This window comes from Tiliqua scincoides, chromosome 3 (assembly GCF_035046505.1).
Source record: "Tiliqua scincoides isolate rTilSci1 chromosome 3, rTilSci1.hap2, whole genome shotgun sequence".
NCBI classification, from domain to species: domain Eukaryota; kingdom Metazoa; phylum Chordata; class Lepidosauria; order Squamata; family Scincidae; genus Tiliqua; species Tiliqua scincoides.
Window position 1 is genome coordinate 236,941,285 of NC_089823.1, and position 24,491 is coordinate 236,965,775.

The 24,491-nt window shown below is 48.1% G+C and overlaps 1 protein-coding gene across 2 annotated transcripts in view; it reads left to right on the forward strand.

The window, feature by feature from the left end:
* ECEL1 (endothelin converting enzyme like 1) overlaps positions 1 to 24,491 on the forward strand; it is a 58,135-nt gene that overhangs the window by 29,655 nt on the left and 3,989 nt on the right. The window contains exons 3-13 of one of the 2 annotated variants that reach the window (XM_066618976.1): positions 50 to 160; positions 1,687 to 1,779; positions 3,397 to 3,521; positions 4,251 to 4,473; positions 11,142 to 11,240; positions 12,546 to 12,620; positions 15,062 to 15,165; positions 16,199 to 16,257; positions 17,099 to 17,150; positions 17,555 to 17,622; positions 19,849 to 19,973. In XM_066618976.1, coding sequence (XP_066475073.1) covers positions 50 to 160; positions 1,687 to 1,779; positions 3,397 to 3,521; positions 4,251 to 4,473; positions 11,142 to 11,240; positions 12,546 to 12,620; positions 15,062 to 15,165; positions 16,199 to 16,257; positions 17,099 to 17,150; positions 17,555 to 17,622; positions 19,849 to 19,973 — 1,134 coding nt within the window. The remainder of the gene's footprint in view (positions 1 to 49; positions 161 to 1,686; positions 1,780 to 3,396; positions 3,522 to 4,250; positions 4,474 to 11,141; positions 11,241 to 12,545; positions 12,621 to 15,061; positions 15,166 to 16,198; positions 16,258 to 17,098; positions 17,151 to 17,554; positions 17,623 to 19,848; positions 19,974 to 24,491) is intronic. The other variant, XM_066618977.1, reaches the window with a different exon arrangement.

Below are 24,491 nucleotides of genomic sequence, written 5' to 3' on the forward strand. Positions count from 1 at the left end.
GCCATTCACTCACCTCATCTCTCACTGACTTGTGTGTGTCCCTCTTCAGATCCTAGCTGCCTACCGGGTGTTCATGGAACGACTGCTGGGCCTGCTGGGAGCTCAGAATGTGGAGCAGAAGGCCAGTGAGATCCTGCAGCTGGAGCAGAGATTGGCCAATGTAAGTGTGTAGGATCAACCATCTCCATCTCAACCTCAGCTGTCTGGGTCTCCCTGAGTGCCCACTTTAGGGAGCCCACAATTGCCTCTGCCTTGATAGTTCCTGTTCTGGAGGGAGAAAAGGCATCAACTCCTCCTTCTACCCCGCTCCCAGCTGCTTGGTCTATAGGAAATGGTCCCCACTGTGACCACAAAAGAAAAACAGGACCAGAACAGGAGGAGACCTGGCTGCCTTTTCTCCAGCAGCAGAGCCAATCTCCTGCTTGGCGAACCTGCTGACCACAAACATTAGAAAGAAGGCCTAGTGGCCATGGACAGGAGGGAAGAATTAAGACACACCAGACCGTGTGCTGACTGTGGTTTCTGGTGGCAGTTTGTAGGCCTGGACCACAAGGTGCTCCCCAGGCAGCAGCAAAGCCCATTCCCCACTTCCCCTGTAAATGCTGCACACAACTGGCAGCTCCTTGTTCCCTCCTGTGTCAAACCATCACTTATGCTCCTATGCTGGAACTGAAATAAATTTAGGCTGCAAACTATAGTCTTTGTTCCACAATAGAAAAGTGGACAGGGTGGAGGGGTGGGCAGGAGTTGAGATTTTGTGGTCTCCCCCCCCCCATTGTTTTCTATGGGTTTTTGGATGCCTGTGGCCGCTGCATTGCATTCCACCAACATTTGGGGCATGACTGGAGTGGATTTAGGGTATGGCATACATAGGCTTCCCCCATCCCACTTGTGCCTCCACCCTGTTTTGGGGTTGATGCTGGTTGTATTTGCACAGGTGGTAAGGGCACATCTGCATAGTGTCGTGCCTCTGCCATCAGAGGCTACAATGGCAGGGCTTTGTCACTAGAGCTGTGCCAGTATCTAAGACTATACACTGTATCCTGTACTGCTCAGAAGGCCATTTCCAAAGTATAGAATTGAACCGTTAACCAGGTTGAACAGCCATTTCCTCTCCCCGGGGAACCTGGAGAATGGGATTCTGTGAAGAGGGCCTTGGGACAACTCACTGAGCTTGCTAAGCACTGCACCAGACCAAAATTCCCAGGGTTCTTTGGGAGAAGCCACGATGACCAAAGTGACAGAAAACCAAGTTGTTGTACGCACAGGATGAGTACGTGGCATGCAGGCAGAGAATGTGCTAAATGTTTGTTAACTCTCAGTTTTAGTAACAAAAAAGGAGTACTGTTGGGAAATTCAGCTATCAAATTCCTCTGCTCTTAAGCACCAGTTATCCACTTGGAGCCCAGGAGTAAAGAGGGATTTTCACTGTGATTGGCAAAGCAGTCCAGCAACCTAAATAGCACAAAATTCTTACAACAGCACAGAATGTAGAAAAACTACATTTCCAAAGTCACTCAATTTCAACTGTGTGGAGGGGAACCCCACCCTGACCCTGCTCTGGGAGTTTTGGCTGGCAGTGGCAGAGACTGCAGGATTCTTGCCTCAGTACCAGTTGCTGCTCTTGGCAGAGCCAGAACAGGGGTCATTCAGTCCATTTCCTCCCCATCCCCACATCTTTCACAGATCACGGTTTCCGAGTATGATGACCTGCGTAGGGACATCAACTCCATGTACAACAAAGTGACCTTGGGAGAGCTGCAGCGCATCACACCTAACGTAAGTTCTGTGGTCAAGCACCCGTAAGCACCTCATAAACATGGCAGTCAGAAAAGACAGCAGGCTGATAGAGTCCTCAGTGAGCCGCCATGACAGGACTGGTGCACTGCAGCCAGCTTGGCCAATCTCACCTTGCGCAGGCTTAGCCTAGGGGTGGCCGTGGCCATGACTGGCTGCTTGTCCTCTCTGGCCAGTTTTTGAGGGCACAGTGCCAGAGCCCCACCCCCTCCAACCAAGAGCTTCGTCATGCTGGGTCTTAGTTCGTCTCCTTTCCTTGTCAACTCAAGTAGGCTTCAATCAGCCTTCCGACTAAGTAGCCGGTGGTTGGGTACACCCACAGAAGGAATGAAAGCAACAATGGAAAACCAGTGTGAAGTAGTGACTTAGTATTGGACTAGAACTAGAGACACCCAGGTTCAAATCCTATAGGCATGAAGGTCACCTTGAGACAGTTACTATTTCTCATTCTGATATACCCCTCATGGATGTTAGCATAAAGGTGGGGGACACACACATCAGGTACACTCCTCTGAGATCCTTGGGAAAAGGGAAGGATAACATAAGAACATAAGAACAGCCCCACTAGATCAGGCCATAGGCCCATCTAGTCCAGCTTCCTGTATCTCACAGCGGCCCACCAAATGCCCCAGGGAGCACGCCAGATAACAAGAGACCTCATCCTGGTGCCCTCCCTTGCATCTGGCATTCTGACATAATCCATTTCTAAAATCAGGAGGTTGCGCATACACATCATGGCTTAGAACCAGTAATGGATTTTTCCTCCAGAAACTTGTCCAATCCCCTTTTAAAGGCATCCAGGCCAGATGCCATCACCACATCCTGTGGTAAGGAGTTCCACAGACCGACCACACGCTGAGTAAAAAAATATTTTCTTTTGTCTGTCCTGACCCTCCCAACACTCAATTTTAGTGAATGTCCCCTGGTTCTGGTGTTATGTGAGAGTGTAAAGAGCATCTCTCTATCCACTCTGTCCATCCCCTGCATAATTTTGTATGTCTCAATCATGTCCTCCCTCAGGCATCTCTTTTCTAGGCTGAAGAGGCCCAAACGCCGTAGCCTTTCCTCATAAGGAAGGTGCCCCAGCCCCGTAATCATCTTAATCGCTCTCTTTTGCACCTTTTCCATTTCCACTATGTCTTGTTTGAGATGCGGCGACCAGAACTGGACACAATACACCAAGTGTGGCCTTACCATCGATTTATACAACGGCATTATAATACTAGCCGTTTTGTTCTCAATACCCTTCCTAATGATCCCAAGCATAGAATTGGCCTTCTTCACTGCCACCGCACATTGGGTCGACACTTTCATCGACCTGTCCACCACCACCCCAAGATCTCTCTCCTGATCTGTCACACACAGCTCAGAACCCATCAGCCTATATCTAAAGTTTTGATTTTTTGCCCCAGTGTGCATGACTTTACACTTACTGACATTGAAGCGCATCTGCCATTTTGCTAGAAATGCCTTAGCAATGATGTAGCTACAAATACTGTTTGTCATCAGTAACACTTGAGAGCCATGATGGTCAGCCATCTGAGGGACCATGAGGCCTTCTTCTGGGACTAATGAGGGCACTCTTTCCATCTGTACCAGCTGAAATGGAAGCGGCTGCTCGACAGGATATTCCATGACAGTTTTTCAGAGAAGGAGGAGGTCGTGCTTCTGGCCACAGACTACATGCAGCGGGTGTCTGAGCTCATCCACACCACACCTATCAGGTAAGGACACAAGCAGGACGGGGGACTTGCTCAGCAGGGCAGGAGAGGCTGAAATTGTGCCCCAAATAGTGAAGGCAGCGGACGTGGGCATGGAAAGGGAAGGTGCAGAGGAAGCTCTCCCACCTCCTCTGCCCTGCTCCTACTATTCCACCCTGCAAGAATGTAAGGCGCTTGATGGCCCAATCCTATCCTGCAGTTGTACCAGCTGCAATGCTGCTGCAAAAGGACCATAAAGCACTTTGTGACAGTGTTCATTGCAGTTGTGCTGGCAGGAAGGCTGGAGCCTTTCCTTTGGCACTGGGAGCTGCAGGGATGTCTGCCAGAGCGGGTAAGTCTAGCACAGGCATGGGGGATGGAGGGGTGGAACGCGTCAGAAGGCAGCAACAGGGGTGGCCAGATCAGATTTGGGAGGGAGTGGGGTCGCTGGCACTGGTCTGCTCTGTATCCTATCCCCCTCCCTAGGCCTGAGCTGCTGAAATGGATCAATGCGGACTTACCCCAACTATAGAGCTTGTGCAGGTCCAAGTTGATCCATTGTAGTTGCTGGGACTTACCCCGGCGCAAGGGGACAAACCTCCCCTTACCTCCAGGAGACCTCCAGCAGCCAAAACTCCCCTGCAGGACGCAGCACAGCATCACCTGCCCCACTGCGTAGCCGCGTGGGATTTTAGTTAGGAGTGGGCTGCGAGTCTGACTTAAGCCACCCACCTGACCTTCATTCTGCTCCAGGATCCTCCACAACTACATGCTGTGGCGCATTGTGGTGGTGCTCAGCGAGCATCTCTCCACGCCGTTCCGAGACGCCATCCACGAGCTGGCCAAGGAGATGGAGGGTGCCGAGAAGCAGCTGGAGCTGGGCAAGGTCTGCCTGAGCCAAGCCAACAAGCACTTTGGGATGGCCTTGGGAGCCCTCTTTGTGGAGGAATACTTCTCTTCCTCCAGCAAGGCCAAGGTAGGTGCCCACACACGGTGGAGCGTGGTGGGGAAGCAGGATCTCAGGGGGCGGGGGCAGGCTCTGCACCAGGGATGTGTGGTATGGAGGACGCAGGTGAGGAAGAGCCACCCCACCAGGGTCCCTCAAAAAGCACCGCCACTGCTGCTGTGTGAGGTGCGCAAGCATTCACAACCCAAGCATAGAGCACCTCATGCATCTCCATGCCACACACACACACACACACACACTTTAGGTTATAACCTAAAATTAACCTAAAATTGCAGAAGCAAATTGAAACCAAAGAGACTAACTCGTCATGCTGTCTGCCTGCCACACGGACAGCTGAGAGATGCACCTGTGCTCTTGCTGCAGAAGCAGAGAAAAAGAGCCTTTGTGGCAAAATCTCTGCCATTTTTTGCTAATAGAAATTCAGAGAGCAGGGAAGGTGTTTGTTTGGCCAATAGTCCTTTTCATGCCATGGTTTAAGCATTTCAGTCTTCTAGAGAGGAGAAGTTGATCCTCAGGGATCCTCAGGGTTGATCCTCAGGGATTCCTTCACCGCATAATGTAGAATCTAAAGGATTTGGGATTTTCCTGCAATGACCATCCAGGACTGAGGAGGGCATCAGCTGCAAGCTGAACAGCACAAATGTTCTCCTGATCAGAGACTTCTAAAGAGCCATCAAACATCTTTCATGATTATGAGTACAGTGAACCTTCAGTGTACCAGACTAATAGGATGAAGAGTGTCTATTAATACTGAAAGTCTGTTAAATCCAAGTGCATTGAAGTCAGCGGAGACACACTGGTGCAAAGCGTGGAAGACTAGTTTTTAATGGAGCAGAAAATATCTGTTTCTGAAGTCTGTTAAATCGAGGGTTCAGTGTAAATTGGGTCATTTAATGCCAAAGTTCTTGTTCTGAGTTCTTGCCTGCTCCCTTCTGAAACTGGCTTTTGCCGCATCTGACTTTTCACCCTTACCGTTTGCCTGAGAAAATCCATATATTTGGCACCAAGAATCCCTCTTCACAACCATTTTGGAAGTATCTTCTTGTAGGCAGAGTTTGGAGAGTCTGCCTGCCTTGATCGTGATCGAATCCAATATTGAAAAATGTACAGGCAGATACTCCTCTTGGCTGAAATAATCCCTGTTTCAGTTCTAAGACGTGCAGAAAGAATACACTTAAGGAGTCTCAAAGGATCTATTCCAAGCACAGTATCCTTTGTGCTTCCAAATTCAAAAACACTGTAATGTGTCCAGCAGTGACATTAGAAGGGGTACAAAGTACTAAGTTTTGCAGGCACCTGAACACAACCTGAAAGCAGCCCCTCCCCCTCCTGTTCTGAGCCATTCTGGGTGGTGGGTACAAAACAAAGGCATTTGCATCCCTGCCTCCCTTTGCCCAGAATGGCTCCATAGGGGAGGAGGAGAGGGAGGGGCCGTTTGCATGCTGCGGTAAAGCTCCCTGCAAAACTTAGTGTTTTGCACCCCTTCTAGCTATGCCACTGGCTATGTCTGTCTTGTTCAGCCCTTGCTCAAATCAACAGCAACAGCAGCCATAAGTGGCCTTTTCCTGTTTACAAAATCTTTAACGATAAGATGATTGAGAATAAAACAATTATGCAGTGTAGAGAAGCCTGCTTGAAAACTGCGTGTCCCAGTGGAGAAATACAGTTTGCCTCCACGCAGCCGTCTGATCAATAAAGAAGGAAGTCAGCACACACTTTTGCTGTGTTATCTATTAAACTGATCAGTTGGTAGTTACTGGCCTGACTTTTATTGCCGTTCTTGTAAACTAAAATAATAATGTGAGAATTGCAGCCCACCAATGAACAACCGGTGAGATCAAAGAATCTGGAGTTCATAGGAAGCTACTGGGCAGGGCTGTTTGTAAAGTAGAGTTTGGCTTAGGCTAACAACTCTAAGATCTCTTCGAAAGCAACGGGCACCCAGGGTTAAGAGGAGGAAACATTACCCTCTGTGAAGAGTGGTGGTGGCACTGCCACTTAAAATTCTGTGTAGAAGGCAGGGGTTCGCTTCCACAGGCCTCTTCAATGAAGTAGGGAGTGCGGGAATCACTCCCAGCATGTCCTGCACTTTCTGTTTTAAAAGGGACCATGCAAGGAAGGACTGAATCATAGAGTTGGAAGGAACCTAATAGATCTTCTAGTCCAACCCCCTGTCTTAGGTCAGGGGAATGAGGCCAGGGAACTGGTTTGCTGCCTCCCGATCTGCTTCTTGCTTGCTTGTAGCACACGTTTAAAGGCATCCCTCTAACTCCAAGTCTGCCTGTTCCTCCCTGCAACCAGCTGCTCACATGGTTAGCATCATCTATGGGCCAACCTTGCTCCTCCTTCCCACCATGTGGACTTTTCAACACCCAAATTTGAATGTGGTTGATAATAGTACATGTGTTAAACTGTAGCTGGGCATGTCTTTGTGCCTGGTTACAGTCCATATTCGCTTGCGCTTGGGTACAGTCGTTCACTCGCCCCATTCAAGCCTGTGTACATTGCACACAAATGATTGGTCTGTTAAAATGAACCCAGGTGCAGTTAATCACAGAGGAATGCGCACAACCTGCTACCAACCCTTGCTCAGCATCACAGAGGATGTCCTGCTCTCTTCCCTCTCCATCCTGGGCTGTTGGGCCTCAGGAGTGTTGTGGTGCTGCATTGCCCTCTAGAGGCTGCTACTTGGTTTTAGAAAAGTTCATTATTCTATAATGGCCCGAGATACAAGACCACAGTCTACACTTAATCTAATTCTGCACTAAACGGTCATGAAGTTCAGTAGACAGGAAAGGTTTTTTCCTCTGTTGGCTTTCAGCCAATCAGGAATCACACAATGACCAAGATGGCATCATGGCAACGCATAGCCAATCCATGCCCAAGTAAAATCCTCCCATTGTTCTCAGTTTTATTGTGGGAAAAAGAGGGAACACATCTTTGTTGCCTGGGCAACCGACACTCCCTGTTTTGCGGCATGGCGCTAGTTGTTTTGTTGGGATGTTGTTTTGTTGGGATGTAATCATTCCATGAACAGAAGGTATTTTCTTTGTGTACAGATATGATTTTTGCCAAGGCGCCTTCTTCCTAATGTACCCTCCAAAATAAGAACATAAGAACATAAGAACAGCCCCACTGGATCAGGCCATAGGCCCATCTAGTCCAGCTTCCTGTATCTCACAGCGGCCCACCAAATGCCCCAGGGCACCAGATAACAAGAGACCTCATCCTGGTGCCCTCCCTTGCATCTGGCATTCTGACATAACCCATTTCTAAAATCAGGAGGCTGCGCATACACATCATGGCTTGTACCCCGTAATGGATTTTTCCTCCAGAAACTTGTCCAATCCCCTTTTAAAGGCGTCTAGGCTAGATGCCAGCACCACATCCTGTGGCAAGGAATTCCACAGACCAACCACATGCTGAGTAAAATAATATTTTCTTTTGTCTGTCCTAACCCTCCCAACACTCAATTTTAGTGGATGTCCCCTGGTTCTGGTATTATGTGAGAGTGTAAAGAGCATCTCCCCATCCACTCTGTCCATCCCCTGCATAATTTTGTATGTCTCAATCATGTCCCCCCTCAGGCATCTCTTTTCTAGGCTGAAGAGGCCCAAACGCCGTAGCCTTTCCTCATAAGGAAAGTGCCCCAGCCCCGTAATCATCTTAGTCGCTCTCTTTTGCACCTTTTCCATTTCCACTATGTCTTTTTTGAAATGTGGCGACAAGAACTGGACACAATACTCCAGGTGTGGACTTACCATAGATTTGTACAACGGCATTATAATACTAGCCGTTTTGTTCTCAATACCTTTTCTAATGATCCCAAGCATAGAATTGGCCTTCTTCATTGCTGCCGCACATTGGGTCGACACTTTCATCGACCTGTCCACCACCACCCCAAGATCTCTCTCCTGATCTGTCACAGACAGCTCAGAACCCATTAGCCTATATCTAAAGTTTTGATTTTTTGCTCAAGTGTGCATGACTTTACACTTACTGACATTGAAGCGCATCTGCCATTTTGCTGCCCATTCTGCCAGTCTGGAGAGATCTTTCTGGAGCTCCTCACAATCACTTCTGGTCTTCACCACTCGGAAAAGTTTGGTGTCATCTGCAAACTTAGCCACCTCACTGCTCACCCCTGTCTCCAGGTCATTTATGAAGAGGTTGAAAAGCACCGGTCCCAGGACAGATCCTTGGGGCACACCACTTTTCACCTCTCTTCCATTGTGAAAATTGCCCATTGACACCCACTCTCTGCTTCCTGGCCTCCAACCAGTTCTCAATCCACGAGAGGACCTGTCCTCTAATTCCCTGACTGTGGAGATTTTTCAGTAGCCTTTGGTGAGGGACCGTGTCAAACGCCTTCTGAAAGTCTAGATATATAGTGTCCACGGGTTCTCCCACATCCACATGCCTGTTGACTTCAAAGAATTCTATAAGGTTGGTGAGGCAAGACTTACCCTTACAGAAGCCATGCTGACTCTCCCTCTGCAAGGTCTGTTCGTCTATGTGTTTTGAGATCCTATCTTTGATGAGGCATTCCACCATCTTACCCGGTATGGATGTTAGGCTGACCGGCCTATTGTTTCCCGGGTCCCCCCTCTTTCCCTTTTTAAAGATAGGCGTGACATTTGCTATCCTCCAATCTTCTGGCACCGTGGCCGTTTTGAGGGACAAGTTGCATACCTTAGTCAAAAGATCTGCAACTTCATTCTTCAATTCCTTAATAACTCTTGGGTGGATGCCATCAGGGCCCGGTGACTTATTGATCTTTAATTTATCAATGAGGTCTGAAACATCTTCTCTTTTAACCTCTATCTGACTTAACTCCTCGGTTAGGAGGGGCCGTTCGGGCAGCGGTATCTGCCCAAGGTCTTCTGCCATGAAGACAGATGCAAAGAACTCATTTAATTTCTCTGCCATCTCTAAGTCTCCTTTTATCTCCCCTTTCCCTCCCTCACCATCCAGAGGGCCAACCGCTTCTCTGGCGGGTTTCCTGCTTCTAACATATTTGAAGAAGCTTTTATTATTCCCCTTAATGTTGCTGGCCATGCGTTCCTCATAGTCTCGCTTGGCCTCCCATATCACCTTCTTACATTTCTTTTGCCACAGTTTATGTTCCTTTTTATTCTCCTCATTAGGGCAAGACTTCCATTTGCGGAAGGAAGCTTCCTTGCCCTTCACAGCCTCTCTAACTTGGCTGGTTAGCCATGCGGGCACCCTCCTGGATTTAGTGGAACCCTGCTTTCTTTGCGGTATACACCTCAGCTGGGCCTCTATTACTGTTGTTTTAAGCAGCCTCCATGCACTCTGGAGAGATTGGACTCTTTTTACCTTCCCTTTCAACCTCCTTCTAACCAGCCTCCTCATTTGAGGGAAGTCCGCCCATCGGAAGTCAAGGGTTTTTGTTAGAGATTTGCCCGGTATTCTTCCCCCAACGTGCACGTCAATACGGATCGCAGCATGATCACTGTTCCCCAATGGCTCAGTAACATTTACATCTCTAACCAGGTCCTGCATACCGCACAATATTAAATCCAGAGTCACCTGCCCTCTGGTGGGCTCCGTGACTAGCTGCTCTAAGCCACAGTCATTTAGCACATCAAGAAATCCGGTTTTCTTATCGTGACCAGTGCAAAAATCTGCTCCTAAGGGTTGCGGGACCCACTGGAACAGGTTGGACTGCAACACAGTAGGCTGCAAAGGGAAAGAGACATTGGCAGAAATTGACCCCTGTTATGCAAGACAAAGTGCCTTCTGTTCATGCGAGAAGCCGCTAGGATATAATAACCAATTGCCTGCTAGCTCAGTGCAGTCAGACTTTCACACTGACCCGCCTCCAGTTGCATGGAGTGTGGCCGATTCTAGGGAGGGTTATGCATCAAGGGCACAATTGTTGGAAGCAATGCAGTGTGGATGGACAACAGCCACTTTCTAACATGCGTCTGATTCAGAGGTAAATTGCACTGTGTTATTTTCAATGGTCCTTATTTGGATGCACATCCCATTTTGCCAAAACAAGTCATCTGCATGCAGCTGGATTAGGGACAGACACCTTCAGCTGAGTTGCCCTGGCACTGAAGATAGGGTCCTCCTTTTCCCCCAACACATTCCCCCTTACAAATAGTTTTTTATGCTTACACAAAGCACACCCCACAAACAAACAAAACCTCCAAAGATTTTGGGTATGTGTGTAAAGTGTGCCCCTTCCAGTTCAGCTCAGCCTTAACTGAACCCCAGACTGTCACAAATCCCATGTCCTGGTCTTGAAAAATTGAGGGACAATGAGAAGTTTTCTTAATAATGACTAAGTAGGGACAAGGCTCTTTGAAACAAGGGACACCAAATGTTTTATAACTCTGGATATGAGTGATAGTTCAGCATAAACACAGAAAAGCAGGTGTTGAGAATAAAGCATAATATGGGACATATTTTTAAGTTGCTGCAAATTAGGAATGCTGCTCACCGTCGAGAGTGCTTAGTTGATGTTTCATTCCCATCTTAGCAATTGACAAGTAGGAAACAGTCCTTCTGGATCCAGGTAATAAGTACTGATCACTAGCGAGTGAGAAGTGTGTGTCTTTCTCTGCTTTAAGTTGCTTGGAAGAGAGAACAGGTCCTTCATGCTCACACACATCACCTTTGATCCCTGCATGATCTCTCTTGATCAGGTGCAGCAATTAGTTGAAGACATCAAACACATTCTGGATCGGCGGCTGGAAGAGCTGGACTGGATGGATGAAGAGACACGGCAAGCTGCTCGAGCCAAGGTGGGGAGGAGGTCTGGACTGAGGAGGAATCCAGGCAGTGCTTGATGTTGCAGACTCAAGATCTTATAATACAGATCAACAGCCCAAACCGATCTGTGGGCTCCAATGGCGGAATGTGCAGTCTGCCAGTAGAGCCATCAGGATCCAGGCAGAGATGCTTTTATTGTGGTGGATACTCCAGTACTGCTGGCAAGCATGGCAGTTACTTTGGCCATGTGGGAAATGCTTTCTCGTGAGCAGCCCCTACATGACTGAGGTATCGTTTTAAAGGCCCCACCACAAAGGCAAGATTGACCACATGGGTCCCAAATGTGGAAAGGGGTACTGGCTTCATGGGAAAGGCTTAGGTGACTGGCCCATGTGTTGGGCTATTTAAACCAGTCATCTCCCACCTGTCAAGTTCTGAAACCATCTCAAAATCTCAAATCTCCACCCCTGCATGGGATGGACTCAACTTTAAGAGCCAAGCAGGCAAGGAATTGACTGCAATCCTACTTCTCTTCCTGCCCAGTCAGTGTGCGCTGCTGCAGTGTTGTTCTAAACAGTGGCGTAGCTAGAGGTGGTGCAAAGCGCTAAGTTTTGCAGGGAGCCTCACCGCAGCATGCAAGCAGACCCTCCCCCACACCTTTGGAGCCATTTCTGGTGATGGGAGCAAAAGGAAGGTGTTCACCTGGCTCTGAAGGGGAAGAAGGAGAGGCCCCTTGCACACTGCAGTAAGGCTCTCTGCAAAACTTAGTGCTTTGCACCCCCTCTAGCTACATCACTGGTTCTACCCCTTCTTTCCTTCCAGAAAAAAATGGGTGGATGGAGGGTATGTGCTCACTTCTGAAAGGCAGAGGGAGAGGAAGGGGAAGGAAGGTAAGGCCAGAGGGGGTGCCATAGCAGAAGAGAACAGGGGCATGAGTGAGGAGCCCTGCTGAAGATGGTGGGACTTGGCCAGAGCAACCCTTCCTCTGCCAAAGCTTCCTGCTGCATTCACCTTTCCAGGACTCCTCACTCTGGCTGCTGTTGAGGCTGTGCAAGCCTGAGCCTCACAACCGAATGGCAGTGCTGGCACCACTTTCCTCCCGAGCCACTTCCAGGTTCTGAGCACTTCCTAAGCATTTTTGCGGTATCAGAAGGGAAGCTGTGAGTGAGATGGGGGTGCACTGCAGGTGTGGACGCACAGGAGCAAAAAGAAGTGCAGGCTTCCTTCCCTTCAGGCTGTGGAAGCCTCCAGCTCCTTCTTCATGCATGCCTATGAGCTTCTCTTGCACAGGTCACACGCGGTGCTTCTGCAGTGCCTGAGTGCTATTCCTCTTGCAGCTGCAACATATGATGGTGATGATCGGCTACCCAGATTTCCTGCTCAACCCGGATGCCATTGACAAGGAATACGAGGCAAGTGTGTGAGGAGAGCACCGGCTGCACTTTCATAGAAAATCCTCCCCGGGACTGAGTCTAGGGAAAGATTGACAGCTCAGCAAATTAAGCATTTGAAGAATTGTTGGTTGATTAATAAGCACTTGCTTTTGGATTAATCTGCTGATTAATCCATTAAATTTAAATAAAAGGGCATCTTACAAAAATCTCAGAATAGGTGCCCATTTGAGATTGTGGTGAACCCTCCCCAGTAGTGTAGCTGGAGGGGGTGGCGGCACAGTAAGTCCCACAGACGGCGCAACACACCGTGTAAGCATCCCCTCCCACTCACCCTTGAAGCCATTCTGGGCAGCAATGATATTGCAGAAACTGCAGTACTTACTGCGGCCACCACCTGGCTATGATACTGTCCCTCCTCACAAGAAACAGCCCCCAGGCCAAACAGCTGCCCCTCTGGCTACTGCCCTTCCCTGCAAGAAACTTCTCAGACCAGTTCAGAGGCCCTTATTGTAGCTTGGTCCTGCCTGGAACTGCCTTTGCAACCAAGGTGGCTGCGCTTGCAGGGACTGTCAAGAGATGAGAGCTTCCTGAGCCCTTGCCCCTATCAGTCAATTCCTCCTTGTCCTGGTGGAACATAAAAAGGAGCAGGGCCTACAAGTAGCTGCCTTGTGTCCCCTTTAGTGTGGGAGTGGGATAAAAATACTATGAATAAAAATAAATAAGTGTGCAATTTTCCAGAAGGTAAACCACACTGAACACAGTGAAACATTCCTCCAAGTAAACATGCATAGGATTGCTCTGTAAGTTGCTTAAAATCTGCACCTATCAATTCATATTGGCCCTCAATTAATCAGTCAATGACAGCTTTAAGTTGATTCATTTGTTAACTAAAGAGATACAATTTGCAGGCTTAGTAATTTGCCTGCCACTGTAACATACAGTTTGGTTCATTTTCTTAAGCCATCTGACACTGTTCTGCTCTTCAGACATTAGAGCTGGTCTACCAGTAGGGCGCTTTCCTTGCACGAGTTCTCCATAGAGGAGATCCTTTGGGATCTGGCCATCATCCATTCTCACAACATGACCAAGCCAACGCAGGCGTCTCTGTTTCAGCAGTGCATACATGCTAGGGATTCCAGCACATTCCAGGACTGTCTTGTTTGGAACTTTGTCCTGCCAGGTGATGCCGAGAATGCGTCGGAGGCAGCGCATGTGGAAAGCATTCAGTTTCCTCTCCTGTTGTGAGCGAAGAGTCCATGACTCGCGTTAGTACAGAAGTGTACTCAAGATGCAAGCTCTGTAGACCTGGATCTTGGTATGTTCCGTCAGCTTCTTGTTGGACCAGACTCTCTTTGTGAGTCTGGAAAACGTGGTAGCTGCTTTACCGATGCGTTTGTTAGCTCGGTATCAGTATCGGTTAGCTCGGCGAAAGAGTGTCGGAGATCATTGAGCCAAGGTACACGAAGTCATGGACAACCTCCAGTTCATGCGCAGAGATTGTAATGCAGGGAGGTGAGTCCACATCCTGAACCATGACCTGTGTTTTCTTAAGGCTGATCGTCAGTCCAAAATCTTGGCAGGCCTTGCTAAAACGATCCATGAGCTGCTGGAGATCTTTGACAGAGTGGGTAGTGACAGCTGCATCATCATGGAAGACACGCAGACATTTCAGCTGGACTTTGCTCTCAGTCTGGAGAGGTTGAAGAGCTTTCCGTCTAATCTGGTCCGGAGATAGATGCCTTCTGTTGCAGTTTCAAAGGCATGCTTCAGCAGGACAGCAAAGAGTATCCCAAACAAGGTTGGCGCAAGAACACAGCCCTGCTTCACTCCGCTTTGGATGTCAAAGGGGTCTGATGTGGAGCCATCAAAGACTACAGTGCCCTTCATGTCCTAACCAGCCACAAAAGGCACTATTCAACTGATAGCACAGGCCTACAAAATTGAGGGTCAGAAAATTTTTACCCAAACTTTATGGTGGTCTGATATGAATTTGGGGTGCCAATTCCAGAAATGGCATCCGTTTTGTCCTATCACATCTACTTTTGGAGATACAGTATAGCCTCATTAGCAAATGGTTCAAGCAGCATCCTCATGAGGAAGCTGCTTGAACCATTCGCTAAAGAGGCTATGCCGTGTCTCCAAAACTAGACGTGATAGGGCAAAACAGATGCCATTTTCTGAATCGGCACCCCAAATGTACCCAGGAATTGGTGTAACGTTTAAGGAAGCAAAATGTGTGTTGGCCTGTGTAGTTTTATGGTCTCTCGCCTGACTAGTTCACAGCCCAATCCTATGTGTGTTTACTCAAATGTAAATCTCATTATAGTCAATAGGGCTTACTTCCAGACACATGTGGACAAGATAGAAGCCTCAATCGATTTTCACCCCAAGTCCTCCATTCAAAGACCTGGTGAGATCTTTCATCCCCCAAATCTAATCTCGGCTGCCTCTTTCTGCAGTTTGAAGTCCACGAGAAAAGCTACTTCAGGAACATCCTCAACAGCATCGGGTTCAGCATTAAGCTGTCAGTGAAGAAGATCCGGCAGGAAGTGGACAAGTCAGCGTAGGTATCTCTTCTTTTGCCAGCACCTACATAGACCACCCCTGGTTGGTGTGTGACTGTCCATGTCCTCCTTGAGCATCTCTAGGTTCCCTGGGTGTGAGTGGCACGTGGAGGTATTGCTTCCAGAAAGCTGCTGCAGGGATTCAAGCTTGAGTATTGCTCCCTTTCCCCAGTTCCCTTAGTCTTCTCTTTCCCAGACTGTTCATTCCATACAAGCAAGGAGACATTTTTTTGGGGGGGGGAGGCGGGGGGGGGCAGGCAAGAAGTCATTCCACCACAGCCTGCAATGTTTTCAGCAAGGTTGGGTTTCTCACCGACTCAGCAATTTTTAAAGTTTTTCCCCAGTGGCTACAAAAAAATGGGAAAATAACCTCAGTGGGAGATTTGCAGGGGAGATTCAGTGGGTGTGGGAGGAGCCATGGAGCCCAGCTCCTCCCCCTCACCAAGCACCTTTGCAAGTGGCCAGCCCCACTGCTGTGCTCCCATAATCTTGGCAAGGATAGGAACTGGACTGTGGATTTGCTGTTTCAAGGGAAGGGGTTGTGGCTCAAGGGCAGAGCACCTGTTTGACAGCTAGAAGGTCCAGCAGCATCTCCAGGCAAACCCTTTTCTGAGAGCCACCGCCCACCAGAGTTGACATTACTGAACTAGATGGACCAACAGCATCTTCCTGTGTTCCTTGACTCTCCGTCACACAAATTCTCCACTACAAAATGACCCAACACACACACGCCCTCCTCCCCCCCCCCCCCGTCACTGTTATAAGGGCAGAAGAGGCATGGGGATACCCTCATTTCCTTCCCAGTGGACTTGTGTTGGGCAGTAAAGTCTAGAGGTGGAAGAGCTGAGCCTGGAGGTCAGGCAGTGGAGTTTAGGGTGCTCCTTTCCTCCAGGGGATGCTGCAGACCCTGTCCCCAGCATCACAGTGTGCTTCTTATCCCTTCTGGGGGGTGCTTCTTATCCCTTCTGGGGGGTTCTTCAGCAGCAGCATGTCCTGGGTCTTTGTTGATTATGGCGTCTCCTCTCATTGCAGGTGGTTGTTGCCCCCCCAAGCACTGAATGCGTACTATCTTCCCAACAAGAACCAGATGGGTATGGGCAAGCGTCACCTGGCTTTCCATTTAGTATCATCGTTATTGCTCACTTTTATGCCCAGCCCCTCCTCCAGGGAACTCAGGGCAGTGCACATGGCTTCCCACCCCCACTCATCCTCACAACAACATTCCTGCAAGATACGTATGTTAGGCTGAGAAATGGTGAGTGTCCCAAGGTCACCCCTTGAGCTTCATTGGCAATTTTTACTAAAATTAAACAAGGCTTTCTAACTTATCCTGTTGGTGTCCTTGAAAAGCCTAGACCCATTTTTCGTCGCAGGGACTCTTCATATCTCCAGATAGCACAGTTTTACATAGCCATTCAATGCACTGTCCTCTTTTCCAAGAAAAGGGAGAACTGGAACTTATGTGATGTTGGCAGCTAGTAGAAGGGGATCATTGAAGGTGGACTATGCATAAGACAAACCTCAAGTGTATCCCCTAGGAAAGAGTACTGTGGGATGCAGCCTTTAGAGTGCTATAGACCTGGGCTCTAGAACCTCCACTGAGACTTGCTCTAGTCTGACATTAGTATTCCTCAGAACATAGAACAAGGAAGCCATCTTCATTGTCTTAAAGCCTCTCCTCATAAAATTGAGAACTAGAAACTTGCTTCTTCTTGGTTTTTTGGTTTTTTTCTTAAGGACAGGGCTAGTCTGTAAAGTAGTGAACCTGATTACAAATTGGGGGTGATGTCCTTTATTTCAAATACATTGATGCATTATAAAGCTTATCACAGCTCTGCTTCATCTTTTTTTTTTTTTTTTCCTTCTGAAATGCACTCCAGGCTGACCCTACCTGTGCCTGGAATAACCCATGTCTTCTTGTTTTCCCCACAGTGTTCCCAGCTGGGATCCTTCAGCCCACTCTCTATGACCCGGAATTTCCACAGTAAGTGCCTTCAGCCCAGCTGCTGGAAGAGAGATTGAGAGGGTTTAAGGCTGGAGATTCTCGGTCTGCTCCTTCTCCATACTCTACCAGGTGCTGAGGATTTTGGCCTGGCACTACCCCATTCCTTGGGAGGAATTCCCAAACCAGCACTGCCCTTCTCGGGGGTCAGGAGCATGTCACACACGCAGCAAATTTGCTCAAGACCCCTGCTACTCTTTCACACATTCAGTAGGGAACAAGCCCTTCTTTGTGAGAGGAGGATGTTGCTGGAAGTGGGGGATTCTCACTCCCCTCTACCTGCACCTTTCCACGGCCAGTACCAACTTGTTGTTTGAGGGAGGGTTACACCACATCCCGTTCTCTCAACATCCCAGACATCCACAGTATTTGTCTCCCACCTACAGGTCTCTGAATTATGGTGGAATTGGCACAATCATTGGGCATGAACTGACACATGGCTACGATGACTGGGGTGAGTCTCCCTCCCTCAAATCAATGTATAGCATCCATTGCTATGTCCACAGGTCCGAGGAGGTGGACTTTGTACCCAATTCCAGTGGAGATTGCTAATGAATAAGGGTACCAGGCAAGGGATGACAGGATGAGTTGTTGACTGCAGGAGTTTATTCTTCAGAAACACCTATATCTGTGACCACCTTACTGATTCCCCTATGCACTGATGGACTGCAGTTACATTACTTACATATAACCTATTAAATAGGCAGAATTAGAGTGCATTTCCATGGGACAAAGCATTTCTCTTCACAAAAGTATCTACCCAATGGGTGGCTCTTGACCATCGTTGAAAACAACTGTTGCCATCATTGATCTAGGGCACTGATTTTCATCTTTTTTCATCTCACAGCACACTGGCAAGGTGCTAAAATTGTCAAGGCACATCATCAGTTTTTTGACATTTGACAAGACAAACCATGCTGCCGGTGGGGGCTCACATCCCCCAATTCCCCATACTAACAGATGACCCTCCCATAAACTCCCATGGCACACCTGTGGACCATTTGCAGCACACTGGTTGAAAATTGCTGATATAGAATGTAAAAAACTGAATCTGAACAAATGTTCTTATGAGATTTAGCTCTTTTTTACAGTTTAACCTCAAATGTACCCAAAATCAGGTCTTAGGACTTTGTAGAATCTTTATTTGATAGATAGATTATATTCCATTTTTAGCTCTCTCTCTCTCTCTCTCTCTCTCTCTCTCTCTCTCTCTCTCTCTCTCTCCATCTTAACAAAATGCAAAAATTGACACACAGATAGAGAAAACACACTTAATTGCAAATTAAGTGCTGAAAATACTCTCACAGTACACTAGGAGAGGGCCTGTATTAATCTCCATAGGTTGTTTGATAGTTAACAACAAAGTTGGGGATTTTTTTTTTTTTTTTGATTTTTTTTGTAAGTATCTCCTGGATCTTGTTTAGATATTTCATTTTTTGGCTGCTTTCCTATGATTTGCATATGTTATTCTCGCTGCTGTCAGCATATATAATGGAGGATTAGAAACATTTAGAGAGTGACTCCTAATCCAGTGTAATGCATATTGAAGCAGGGTAAAAATATCTCAGCAGTTCATCCTAAGGTGTGTTCTGGATCCTACTTTTGGCTCACCCCTCCTCACAAATGCTTCCACTCTGCAAATAGTTTCACCTCATTCATTCTGGATGTGCTTGGTGAGCCAAGAACACCTTAACAGACAAAACCAAGATGCCCTGGCGAGGGTGTGAGTAGGGGTCTCTGATTCCCCCCCCCCGCCGCTGCTGCTCTATTTCTGCTGGGAAAAATTGGTCCCTCTGCTTGCTCAATGAGACAAGGAATAGATAAGACCAAGACAAAGGCAGGAGTCTGAAAAAGAAAGGTTACTCAGGGATTCTGGCTGTCAGCTATGGGAGGAGAAGCAGCCTTACCCTGAAGTAAAGTGACCTCCTCAACAGGAGCCAGGCAGCCTAGTCCTTTTCCACCAGTGCTGGCAGGAAGGTGGCAAGGGTAGAGTGGAAGGGTGGGGGAGAGTGGAACAGGGGCAGGGAGGGGGCAAAATTGGATGGGGATGCGTGGGAAGACTGTGAGAGCGGGTGATCTAGTGGTGATGGCATGTGCCTATCCTATACAGCATGCGGATCCTATGGCATGCAGATCCTATCCTTCTTACCCACAGCCTCCCTGCCCCATTTCTTACCTCAAACTTGTGCAAGTGGCATTGCTGGTGCAGGTCCAAGGAGGTATTGTGGGGCAGAAGACTTATAGGGGGGAAAGGGGATTTAAATCCCTTTCCCTTCCTAAGCCTCTCACTCCATCCCCTCCCCCTGCTGGATACAGCATGCGCCTTTTTGGTGTGGCTGTATCAGCGGGTGGTGGGGAGACGATTGGGTCAATAAAGACACATGATTCCACTGGAAAGTTCTCCTGTGTAACAATCCCCTGGAACGAATTAAAGGTGTGCAAGCGTGCTCTTCTTTGTCCCAGTGGGCCTCTTGCACAGGAGAACTTCCCAGTGAGATTGTGCGCTGTGTGAACGGGCAGGACCACAACTGCCATTCCACCAAGTTCAGGAACGAGACCAGCTCTGAGTGGGCAGAAATGGCTCAGGGAGGAGGCACAGCTGAGACTTCTGGATTGTATCTCCAGCACAGTGTGTCCAACTGGAAGGGCACATTCAGTTCCCTGACCGATTCTTTCACAGGAGGCCAGTACGATCGCCACGGCAACCTGATGCACTGGTGGACAGATTCCTCCTACAGCAAGTTCCTCAAGAAGGCTGAGTGCATCGTGAACTTGTACGACAATTTTACAGTCTACAATCAGAGGGTGAGTCCGAATATGTGTGATGCAAAGTTTAGCCAGCAGGAGGCAGAGCTTACCCTTAGAGGGGTCTCCAGGAGAACCAAAACCTGCACAGCAGTGTTTCTCAAATGGTGGGTCGGGACCCATTAGGTGGGTTGTGAGCCATTTTCAGGTGGGTCCCCATTTATTTTAATTTTTTATTTTTAATATATTAGACTTGATGCTACCATGGGATGTGACTGCATTTGGGGAAATGTGACAGATCTGACCTTTTAAGAGGCTACTCTGTGTATGCTTTTAACAATGATAGTAAATGGGACTTACTCTAGGGCAGTGGTTCTCACACTTTTCGCACCGGGACCCACTTTTTAGAAACAGAATCTGTCAGGACCCACTGAAGTGATGTCATGAAAGGAAGTGACATCATCGAGCAAGGAAATTTTTAACAATCCTAGGCTGCAATCCTACCCACACATACCCAGGAGTAAGCCCCATTGACCATCATTGTGAAAAGCATATGCAGAGTAGCCTATTAAAAGTATAGATCTGTAATATTTCCCCAAATGCAGTCACATACCAGGGGAGCATCAAGTCTAATAAATTAAAAATAAAAAACTGAAATGAATAGGGACCCACCTGAAATTGGTTCGCAACCCACCAAGTGGGTCCTGACCCATAGTTTGAGAACCACTGCTCTAGGATAAGTGTAGGTAGGATTGCAGCCTAGTATTATTAAACATTTTCCTGCTTGAGGATGTCACTTCTGGTCATGACCACTTCCGGTGGGTCCTGACAGATTCTGTTTCTAAAAAGTGGGTCCCGGTGATAAATGTGTGAGAACCACTGCAGTACAGTATTTGTAAATATTTGAAATCAGTTCCACCATTGGTCTTTGAAGGTGAAATTTTGGATCTGAAATCTGAATTTGTATTCCGAATGTGAAATTTTACCCCTTAATTTGCTTTCAGATTTGTCCATCACTATTGATGGGTGTCTATGGAGGGCACCTCTAGACATGACCTATGTCAACATGACTACCATGTCATGTTATCCATCAGATGCAATTCAGTATTAAACAGTCGTGTAGCTAGAGGGGTGCAAAGCGCAGTTTTGGAGGTGTCTCAACTTGCCGTACAAAGGGGCCCCTTCAGAGCCATTCCTGGCAGTGAGAGCAAAACAGAGGCGTGCCCCTTTTCCTCCTCCGAATGCCCCAAATAATCTCCCCCATGGCTTTCTTTTGAAGAAGAAAGGAAGGATTTCAGGAGTTCTCACTGCAGAACTTCCCCATCACATCCAGCTTGTCTCCCATTAGACAAGACCATAAAGAAAGAGGAAGAGAGATAAAGATTAGAGGTCAAAGGCTCAGTAGAACAGATAAGTTTGCAAGTGCTGTTTAAACACTTTCAAGGGGTGGGAGGAGATTATCAAGGCAGGGAGTTCCAGGAAAAAGGGGCCCCAACTTGGGGAAAGGAAAACAAAAAAAGAAAAAAAGCCACAAAAGAGGTAGCTGCAGTTTTGCCAAGAGAAAAGTATCAGCAGGTGAAGATAGTGCAAAGGCAAATAAAGAGAGACCAGAAGGAGCGGAAGTGCAGAGAGATTTCAAAACAAAGGTACAGTCTGGAATGTAAACTTTTAGAAAATGGAAGCCAATGAAGGCAGAACATCAAAGGACATCTGGCAGCAACTGCAGGATGAGCAGAAATGAAGCCGAAATGAAGCATCTGGGTGGTGGGAGATCTACACCTGGCTCCGAAGAAGAGGGGGAGTGAGGCTCCCTGCAAAACTTAGTGCTTTGCACCCCCTCTAGCTACACCACTGTACGCAAGCAAAGTACAGTGATCCTGCCTCAGAGCTTTGCTGTGTTACTTACAGAGGGGCAGAACAAATGAAGAGATACAACTATCTTGGTACGTTCTAAAGCAGAGGTGTCCACACTTTTAGGCAGGAGGCCAAATCATCTCTCTGACACTGTGTTGGGGGCCGGGAAAGAAAAGTATTAATTTACATTTCAAATTTGAATATATTTACATAAATGAACGTATTAGAGATGGAACTTATATGAATGGTCTTGCAATAGCTCAAGACCTATAAAAGGCCTTGTGCAAAGCAAGACCGGCCTTTCCTTTACTGCCACTGCTGCTTCACAGTGAAGCTTGAAACAGCAAGCAGCGAAGGGAGCTTCCAGTCCACAGCTTGCGCAAGAGGTCAAACAGTTGGCAGTTATACCGAGAGCAGTTGTGTCAGGCCAGCGCAGACTCCAGCTAGTCTCCGGTGAGCCAGAGGCTCATAGGAGATTGAGGTCTACCTGTGGGCCAGATTGGGGGTCCCCAATGACCGCAAATGGCCCCCAGGCCAGGCTTTGGGCACCCCTGTTCTAATGCAACAGTTGCATGTTGGAAATTCCATTCGTAGGTTGTTGAAGAACATTTAGGTTGGCAACCTTCAGTCTCGAAAGACTATAGGAATAAGCCTACAGCACCTAGTATTCCCAGGCAGTCTCCCATCCAAGTACTAACCAGGCCTGACTCTGCTTAGCTTCTGAGATCAGATGAGATCAGGCATGTGCATGACAGGTCAGGAACAGAGTCTCCTGGCAGAAACACCCATGCGTGTGTGTCACAAAAGATATTATTTCATGCATCCGAGAAGTTCCCTTACACTAGGTTGGACCCTGTGTCCAGCTAGGCCAGTACATGGGTGGTGGTGGCTCTCCAAGGGTTCAGACAGAAAAAGGTCTTACCAATAGATGCTAGAATGAACCCGGGACTTCCCATTGGCAGAGTTGTACCCCCTCACTCTAGTGGACTGTATGAGCTGCACTGTTATACCAAAATTTCCTCATAGCAAAGGGACTTATTTGCGTAACTGGAAGTACATGGGAAACATGCCCAACGTTCAGTTCTGAGTTCCTGAAACATCAGGTTTGGGCCATGTGAGGAGAAGGATTTTTTCCACAAATGCGGCAGGTCAAAGTCTTTGGAAACATTCGGGCAGCCTTTGTGAGTGTTTTTCAGTAGGAGTCCTGAGCAGATATCCTTCCTCTCTGCATTCCATCCTGCAAGCTGGCACGGAGAGAGTGCCAGATATAGAAATGCAGCTTCCTTGAGCAGTTAAATCAGCAGGTTTTTATGGTCATAATTACTGTCAATGCACAAATGGAAGATTAAAAGTCATCAAGCCAAGTATTGGTTCCTGTACTTTGGCCCCCTCTAATGTGAGCTTCCCTTGGACAAGCGAGCAAATGCCTGACCTTGCCCAGCACCCATCCAGGTCCACCAAACATGCGTGGCAATTCTCAGTAGACTGTGTGCCCATCCCTGGCAGGACAGAATCCTCGAGGCCTTGCCCCGTTCTGAGATGGTGAGGCTGGCAGGACCACGCAGGGACTCTGAGTAAAGCTCAAGAAGCAGACCAGGGTCTGTTGTCGAGCATTCCTTGCCCCCTGGGGGCTGGGGATAAGACTAGGCCCTCAGTTTGGCTGTACTTGTTGTAAGAGGCGACTAAACAGCCACTGGGTAGATGGGACACGTCAGCCTGGGAAGGCAGCTCATCTGAGAGCAGGAAAACTCTGATCCCAAACCTCTGCTGCCTTGCGGCTACATCCAGTTATGGAAAAGGCTTCAGGAGTCAACCTCGAGGCAAAATCCGGAGCCGGAGTCCCTGAGGCAGTTCATGGCTGAACACAGTCACGTTCTGGCAACTCCTGCAACGCTGCTGGAACCAACCGTATTGGCTTCTGCCTTTCCATTGCACCATTTCAGCGATGTGGAGAGGGGGGATTTGCTGCATGGGTAACAGCCTATCCTCCATACCTACTTTACCCAGGCTTCGCGCACTGGAGAGGACACTCTGTTCCAGAACCACCGTTCAGAGCGTGACACCATAGTCTTCCAAGACTGAAGGATGCCAACAGTAATGGCTAACCAGAAATCATTGGGAAGCCCCCAAGCGGGGCAGGCAGGCAAAGGGTATTTTCTGTAGTTTGCCCTTCAGCAGCTGGATGCCACCTCTAGAGAGCAGGACAGCTATCAATACCAGTTCCTAAAGGGTTGCAACCTTTACCCCTCAGCTGTACTCCTGGGCTTGTAACAGCAGTTTGGCACACAGGAGTCTTTCCCAACAAAGTGGAAAAGGCATTGGAAAAATTTCACCTGCAGCATTCCTCTGGCTGCTGAGAGCACCAGTCTGCCTGGTATCGCCCAGAGGAACAAAAGCCTTGTCCAGTGGCCATGTGTCCTCCCAGTCCCTGCTGAGTTTAACTCACACCTACTTACTGGTCCGAGACAATCCACCTGATCTGGCTGCAGGACAATGTGGAGGTCTGTTCTGGGTAAGCCAGCCTATAAAAACTCAGGGGGGCATCCTCTCCAAAGAGGGATGAAAGGAGCAGACTAGCTGGGGTCAGTGTGGGAGGGTTCCTACCAGGCCGAAGAAAAGTCCAGATCTGTCCAGCAAAGTCTGGGTTTATTCCTGAGATGTCCTCCCCCCATCCCAATTCCAGGAGATCTTCCTAGTGAAAGTGCAAGCTAGTAAACTTTAATT